This window comes from Citrus clementina, unplaced genomic scaffold (assembly GCF_000493195.1).
Source record: "Citrus clementina cultivar Clemenules unplaced genomic scaffold, Citrus_clementina_v1.0 scaffold_8, whole genome shotgun sequence".
Lineage (NCBI taxonomy): Eukaryota > Viridiplantae > Streptophyta > Magnoliopsida > Sapindales > Rutaceae > Citrus > Citrus x clementina.
Window position 1 is genome coordinate 9,647,233 of NW_006262022.1, and position 8,386 is coordinate 9,655,618.

Sequence of the window (8,386 nt, forward strand, 5' to 3'; positions counted from 1 at the left end):
TGGGACGGGGATTAAGATATATTTTTATCCTAAAAAAAAATATAGGGACGAGACTGAGATGTTTTTTCATCTCATTTACATATACGAAATTGGACTGGAATTGATAAATCTCATTCTATCTCATCCCATTGTCAAATCCTAGTTATGACTCTTGTTTGAGTTCACATATTCAAAATATAATGATTGATGCCTGCTGTAGCAATCAAACCCGAATTTGGTCCAACTTTAAGGGGCAAAACGCATATTTTAACAAGATTGTTATGAACTATGGGTGCGTTTGGCACACTGTATTATATTACGTTGAATTGTATTAGCATTGTATTATAGTAATACTATGCAATGTTTGGCACTACATTATACTGTATTAATTTTTTTGTAATTAATTTAAATTTTAAATTTTATTATATTAATATTTATACTCTTATTAATTTTAAATTAATATTATTCAAATTTGTTCATATTTAAATATTTATTATTAATTATATTATATTATAATTTATTAATTTAATATAAAAATAAAAATATAATATAATATTATTGAATTAAAATTTATATATTTATTAATTTATATTAAATTATAATTTAAAAATAAAAATGTTATATAATATTATATTAAAAGTTATCTTTATTTTTTATTATTATTATAAGGAAAAACAAAAGTTAAAGCAAAAAGCAAATGGAAAAGAAAGAAGGAAAAAAAAAAACGCAAGCCGCCAAAGAAGGAAAAGAGAAAAAAAAAATGTAAGCTAATCCGGCAACTACCTCATTAGTCAAACCCGACTCACAGTCGGGTTTAGCTAATGCGGCAGTTGCCGCATTAGCTACAGTGCCCTTAACCCATGTGATGTTGTTCCAAACATGGTACAAGTATTAACTTAATGTAAATAGTAATTTAATATTCCCTTAATACTACAACCAAACACACCCTATAAACACAACAAACGTATTGTTTTAACATGCTTTTTCTGTTCTCTCTCTCCCTCTCTCTCTCTCTCTCTCCATCTCTCAAGTCTCATGGAATGGCTAATAAATTTGAAGCAAAAATTTTAATGTAATTATTGAAGTAATTTATGCTAATTTTTTTTTTTTTACTAATTTGTGGATATATTTGAGCAAGCTTTTAAGTAAATGGACAAATAATTTTACTAAAGGTTTGTCAAATTAAGCTTGGAACTAGAAAAACATAATTTCTTAAGCATATTTCAACAAGATTATTATGAAAAGTTTGAGAAACAATTGTCGTTCCACCACATTTAGTCGAGCATAGTGACAAAAGTGTCTCCTTGGGAACCTTGACATTGCTTTTTTGGAGCTAAATTAGGATCTTTCTGGTAATGGTGTATCTTTAAAAATAATTATTTTTAGTTAGTTTATAAAAATAATTCCTTAGATAGTTGGTAAGATTTATTTTTTAAAATACTAAAAATTTTAAAATCAATGATATATTTAATAAATTTTTTTGTTAAATTATTGAAATAGATATAATGCTGAATAAAATGTACTTGCGCATTTTTAAACATGTACATACTAGTTTTTTTATTTTGTTGTAGTAGTACTGATGATGATGATAGATAGATAGATAGATAACTAAGAACATATGTATATTTCAGTAATTTTATTTCTTTTATTTTGCTATATCACTATAAATGGTAACAAAATAATCTCTTTAAATTTAATGATTTTATTTCCTAATTGAATTAGGATAATTTCGGTTTTTTTAATTATATGTGAGTATATATATCAAATTGTATCAAATATAAAGTTGATTATTAAAAAAATTAGATTTTGAAAAGCACTAGCTTTTCAAATTTTGCAGGAAGATTTTGCCAACAAGAATTTTTTAAAAAGTCTAATAAATACTAAATTAGCTTTTTTTAAAAAAATTATTTCTGAATCTTCCAAAAATAATCTCAAACGGACACTGAGAAAAAACTGATTATAATGCAACCATATTTTATTTTATCTAATCATCTAATTCGGGATAACAAACGTACCCTAATGTCTATCTAGATTTTCAATTATATAAATTGACAAAACTACGTGTGTCCAAACTGGAGAAACAAAAACAAACTAAGGACAGGTTTGTTATTATTGTTTAGAACCCAAAACAACTAAAGCCTAGTGGTTAGAACTTAGAACCCAAACCTCACAGTTGTGAGGTCATGAGTTCGATCCTCCACAATGCATTGTGGGATTTAATTTTCTTCTTCAATTTGAATAAAGACATTCTTCTTCTTAGAACATTAGAGAGAGTAAAATTTGAGTAAAGACATTTTTCTCCCTTAATATAAATGAAGTAGACGTTCCTAGAACATTAGAGAGAGTAAAATTTGGGCGGTAATTCATAAAATTTGTTGTAAACTAGTCCCAGTAATAGTTTGATTTATAAATATTAGTTGTAATATCATGTAATATGAGTTATACTGTTGAGTAATAGTCTCATGTAATAAAAAAAAATACAAGTTTGTTAGAGTATTTCCAAAAGCCTTTATAAATTTCACTTTTCAAATATTTATTTGTTTATTTATGTGGTAAATACAAGAGTGAAAAATATATGTTACTCTCCATAAAACTCTTCAAATAAAAAAAATTAATATTATTTTAATTAAATAATTATTTTTTTTAAAAAAAATCAATAGTAATTAAAACACTTCTCTCTTTTTTTATAATAAAAATAATAAAATATAAATTGAAGAGCGAGAAAATAATTCTTTAAATTTGAAAAGAGAGAATTATTTTTTATTTAAAAAATTTTAATTAAAGTGTTTATTAAAATTTTAAATATTGATATGATTTTTTAAATAAGTAATAAAATTTTATTTAAAGATTTTTTTTTTGAAGTTCTTATTGGCCAACAATTGAAGGGTAATTTTGGTAATTGACCGAATCTTTAACCAGTCCAGTTTAGCGTTCTTGAAAGAGCAAACGCTAAACTGGAGTTAGCAAACGGGTTTCTTCTTTCGTAGAGTAAATATTTAGGGCATTATTTTTCTCGACGTAATTTGACAAAACAAATTGGCGATTTCCGAACGGAATTTCTTATTCATCTTCTCAAGCCTTCCCCTGTTCTGCATTGCGAACCAGAGTTGCCGCTGCTGATTGCAAAGTAGTTTAAAGAAAAAAAATTAAGATTTTGCTTACCAAATGCTTGTGGTAATGCCTCTTAATTTCTTCTTAATTTTCTCTCAATTTCCTTTTAATTACCCAGTTCTGTGTTTATATTCGTATTTATGAATTCACGAATCTCTTATTTTAGACGCCAAGGTTGAGCATCTTTCAGAAGATTTCTGGGTTCAATTGCTCGTCAAAAAGTGGTTAATAAGACAAAAAAAAAAAGGTAGAATTTTGTTCTCTACAGTTTTTTCTTCTTTTAGCTTAAAAAAAAAGAATCTGGGATTGCTGAAAGTTTAGATTATTATTCTGATAACGAGTGTTCTTATAAGTAGTTATGACTTTAATGTCAATTTAAATGTTTTAGAGAGACACATTTTTCTAAGTACATTCACATATAATTCTCTTTAACCTGAATAACCGTAACCCTAAGCAAATTTAGCTATTTTTTTATTTATGTTTGATGAATAGAGGGTGTGTTTCGAATTAATGGAGGAACAAGTGCTATCGGAAGGAGCTGATCATGAAGATGTAAGTTTTTTAATTCATTTTTATGTTTGTTCTTTTTTAGTTTTTCCTTTTTCTTTGTTTCATGCAATTTTCATACAATTAATAAAATTTAGATGAATGAATCACTCATGGATGGATGAAACCAAATGTATTGAGTGTATTTAGCTGACAGCAAAAAAATCAAGCTCTGTCAAATTTGTTTTGGTCTGAATTTTGAAACTGCAGGCTTATGATTGATTTACTTATGTGGCATTATTTACTAACGTGTTATTCATGTTGTAACTATTAAGGACGAAAGCTCTACCTGTGGTAGCACTGTTGGAAATGAAGATGATGTTGACTTCAGTAGTGCCTTCACAACTGACATGGTATTTAACTGACAGTTCGTTATTTAGTTCAAATAATTTTTCATTTGTTGGTTTGTTGATATACAATTGTGTTTTCTGTAGGTTTTTAACAGCAGAGAAGAACTAGTGGAATGGATACGAGATACCGGAAAGAGAAATGGGCTGGTGATTGTGATTAAAAAATCTGATGTTGGTGGAGATGGGAGGAGACCGAGGATAACTTTTGCATGTGAAAGAAGTGGTGCCTATAGACGTAAATTCGCTGAGGGTCAGACACCAAAACGACCCAAGACAACTGGGACGAAGAAGTGTGGCTGCCCATTTCTATTAAAAGGACACAAATTAGATACCGATGATGATTGGATATTGAAAGTGGTTTGTGGGGTGCATAACCATCCTGTCACACAACATGTTGAGGGCCACTCATATGCAGGCAGACTTACCGAACAAGAGGCCAATATATTGGTTGATCTGTCAAGGAGCAACATTAGCCCAAAGGAGATTTTGCAAACACTTAAGCTGAGGGATATGCATAATGTAAGTACAATAAAAGCAATTTACAATGCACGGCATAAATACAGGGTAGGTGAACAAGTTGGACAGTTACACATGCATCAACTTTTGGACAAATTGAGGAAGCATGGTTATATTGAGTGGCATCGGTATAATGAGGAAACTGATTGCTTTAAGGACTTGTTTTGGGCGCATCCTTTTGCAGTTGGATTATTACGAGCTTTTCCTAGTGTGGTTATGATTGATTGTACATACAAGACCAGTATGTACCCATTCTCATTTTTGGAGATAGTTGGTGTGACATCAACTGAGTTAACATTTTCTATTGCTTTTGCATATCTTGAGTCTGAGCGAGACGATAATTACATTTGGACTTTGGAGAGATTAAGGAGTATGATGGAAGATGATGCCTTGCCAAGAGTCATTGTGACAGATAAAGATTTAGCGTTGATGAATAGCATTCGTGCTGTATTTCCCAGAGCAACCAATCTTCTTTGTAGATGGCATATCTCAAAGAATATCTCGGTTAACTGTAAGAAGCTATTTGAGACTAAAGAGAGGTGGGAAGCCTTCATTTGCAGTTGGAATGTATTGGTGCTTTCTGTCACAGAGCAAGAGTATATGCAACACTTAGGTGCTATGGAGAGTGATTTCTCTAGATATCCGCAGGCAATTGATTATGTGAAGCAAACATGGCTGGCTAATTACAAGGAAAAATTTGTTGCAGCATGGACAGACTTAGCCATGCACTTTGGAAATGTGACAATGAATAGGTAAATTCGAATTTTTACAGTTGATAGACTTAATGTTATGTTTGTTTTAGTAACTAATTTTGTCAATTATGATTTTGACAGAGGTGAGACTACACACACCAAATTGAAGAGACTGTTAGCAGTACCCCAAGGCAATTTTGAGACATCATGGGCAAAGGTGCACTCTTTGTTAGAGCAGCAACACTATGAGATTAAGGCTTCCTTTGAGAGGAGCTCGACCATTGTGCAACATAACTTTAAAGCTCCAATTTTTGAGGAGCTGAGGGGATTCGTCTCACTAAATGCAATGAATATAATACTTGGTGAGTCTGAACGAGCTGATTCTGTTGGTCTCAATGCCTCAGCATGCGGATGCGTATTTCGACGGACACATGGTTTGCCATGTGCACATGAGATTGCTGAGTACAAGCATGAACGCCGATCCATTCCTTTATTAGCTGTGGATCGCCACTGGACGAAACTGGATTTTGTGCCTGTTAACCAAGATACAGCACTAGAGTTGAGTTTTAGGGCTGAGATAGAGATGCTTGTTAAGCGTTTTGAAGAGACTGATGGCCCTGGTAAGCGACAATTATTGAAAAAGTTGAAGGAGTTAACAAATTCGGCATCAACTTTCAATTCAGCATTAACTTCACTCGCTGAGCCAGAGGTTGATGGTTTTCCTTTGTCCAAGTTAGGCACATCTACTTATCAAGATCCATCAGAATTACAGTATGTGTTATCTGTACAGGATAGTGACTCAGCCCCCCTTAGGACTTCAAGTGCTACTTCAATGCAATTGAAAGGGAGGCAGAAAGAGAAAGTGTTCCGGATAAAATCACATCAGCCTTTGTGTTTTATTGATTCATTTCCAACTGGGTTGAGACCTTACATCCATGATGTTCAGGATGTTATTGCCGATGACCATTGTGGTTTCCGAGTTGTCGCTGAATTGATGGATATAGGTGAGGATAATTGGGCTCAAGTTAGAAGGGATTTGATGGACGAGTTGCAGTCTCATTATGATGATTACATTCAACTATATGGTGATGCTGAAATAGCACGGGAGCTCTTACATTCGCTATCATATTCAGAGAGCAATCCAGGGATTGAACATCGGATGATCATGCCTGACACGGGTCATTTAATTGCTTCTAGGTATAATATCGTCCTGATGCATTTGTCTCAGCAACAGTGCTTTACTTTTCTCCCACTCAGATCTGTGCCGTTGCCTCGTACCTCCCGTAAAATTGTCACAATAGGATTTGTAAATGAATGTCAATTTGTGAAGGTATTAGACTTTAGCCAAACTCCAGATTTTTCATTTTTCTAACTCGTGATAATGTTTGGGTTTGGGAACTGATGTTGTTTATCCTTTATGCTTTATGCAGGTGTTTATGCATCCAGGTGCACCTATGCCACCAATATCACCGAAATGGTTGGAACACCGTTATCCCTGTGCACAGGGATGGGAAACTCCATATACAGCTCACATCAGAGTTTTCAGAGACCTAGTGACAGATCATTGACTAAACCTGATTTAAGATATGAATTATGTTGTATTTTGTTGCAGGAGGTACAGGCTATTTTGTAAATTCAGCTAGAACTTTTGTTCTTGTTTTGGACCATCTTTTAGATTGTGGATTGGACTGATCATTTGGGCTAGAAACTTTTTGTTCGTCAGTTAGCCTGTTTTGTTAATGCAGCTACTTCGCAGCAATGAAACTGGGTTGTTTTCACTAGAACCACATTTTATACTTACATACATACATTCGTGTATATATATATCTATACAGTGGATCTTTAGTGCTGGTGTTTTCATTTTTTTTATATGAACACATTAAAACGCCTAGTTAATAAAGTCAGTGCAGATACCTTATTAAACTATTTGTTTAACAATGTGTCCGCATGAAAAAAAATGAGGGCACAACACTGGAGAACGACTTTATATATAATTATTCTTAAGTGTGGCTCTCTCCTTTTTTTTTTTTTGGATGCGCTCTTAAACCACGTAATTCAACAGTTGCCTTCCTCCATTAGGGGAAAAAAAAAGCACCTGAAAATGACTTTATATATATATAACCAATAATTAGATTAGCATTCCTTAATCTTGAGGATTAGCAAATAATGCACATGTTTAGTCATTTACAACAGCAGTTCTTCACAAGGGAATCTTATATATTATTCCCCAACAACGCTACCGTGCACAAACCAGGAACACGAGGATAGATCTCCTGATCACATGAACGGTAAGAGAATGAGTTTGAAGGCTTGAAAAATGATGCAGCAACCATGTTCTATTAAACTCCACGGTCTGCGAAGGACGCGCCTCTAATCTTTTCTCAGATGAACCACTCGCCAATGGGTTATTATTAATCTCCTGACCAACCACTGCGCTGCTAACTCTTGACCCTGTTCCTTGAACGGCACCTGAAGCCACGACTACGGTATGAACATCAGTCACCCCGCAAAGATTAACAACATTTTCCCGATAATGTTTCATGAAATACATCCCCAAATGATCAAATATATGAGAGAGAAGCAGAAATAATGTTTTTTTTTTAAGTATAATTCTGAAAGTAAATTAAATTATATTTATAAAAAAAAAAAAGCAGGGCTAATGCAATAAATAGTGAGGTTCAAATTTAACGGGAAATTTACACTAATAACCATAAAAATTTTAGTTTTTTTCATCTTAACCCTTCAAACAAATTTCTATCAACATTAGTCATAAAAGAACCGTTGAGACCAAATTACCCCTCTCTCTCATCTCCCTTTCCTCTTCCTCTTGCATTCTTCTCTCTAGTTCTCTACTAATTTCAGCATCCACCTCTTTCTTCTTCTTCTCTCTCCTATAATCCTCGTAGTTCGGTCTAGCGGGGTCGTGCTCCTTGATTACGGTCGAAGTGGCGTCGACCAATGTCGGTTGCGGCAACGCTACCACGTCGTTGGGGGAAGGTGCGATTGCAGGTGAGGAATGGGGTCAAGTCGGGAGAGAATTTTGGGTGGTTTTGGGTTTGGATTGGGGCTTGAGGATGGTTTGTGGTGGCGCGAAAATTGACCAGACAGTGGTGGTCGTGTTGGTGGGTTTGTCCTCATCGGAAGGTGGAGGTAGGTCTCCGTACAGCCCGCCTAGCATTTCGCAACGTGACT

The 8,386-nt window shown here is 33.5% G+C and overlaps 1 protein-coding gene across 1 annotated transcript; it reads left to right on the top strand.

The window, feature by feature from the left end:
• Positions 1 to 2,909: 2,909 nt before the first annotated feature.
• Positions 2,910 to 6,981, top strand: LOC112096108. The gene is made up of 7 exons (XM_024179008.1): positions 2,910 to 3,153; positions 3,257 to 3,337; positions 3,583 to 3,642; positions 3,912 to 3,989; positions 4,071 to 5,254; positions 5,336 to 6,524; positions 6,625 to 6,981. The coding sequence occupies exons 3-7, from the start codon at positions 3,601 to 3,603 to the stop codon at positions 6,760 to 6,762; spliced, it is 2,631 nt and encodes an 876-aa protein (XP_024034776.1). The 5' UTR covers positions 2,910 to 3,153; positions 3,257 to 3,337; positions 3,583 to 3,600; the 3' UTR covers positions 6,763 to 6,981.
• The last annotated feature ends 1,405 nt before the right edge of the window (positions 6,982 to 8,386 follow it).

Excerpts from the sequence above, each read along its gene's own strand:
- LOC112096108 (XM_024179008.1), top strand. The coding sequence starts at position 3,601 with ATGGAGGAACAAGTGCTATCGGAAGGAGCTGATCATGAAGAT. Across the intron at positions 5,255-5,335 it reads GGAAATGTGACAATGAATAG|AGGTGAGACTACACACACCA; the intron begins GTAAATTCGAAT and ends TGATTTTGACAG. Across the intron at positions 6,525-6,624 it reads ATGAATGTCAATTTGTGAAG|GTGTTTATGCATCCAGGTGC; the intron begins GTATTAGACTTT and ends TGCTTTATGCAG.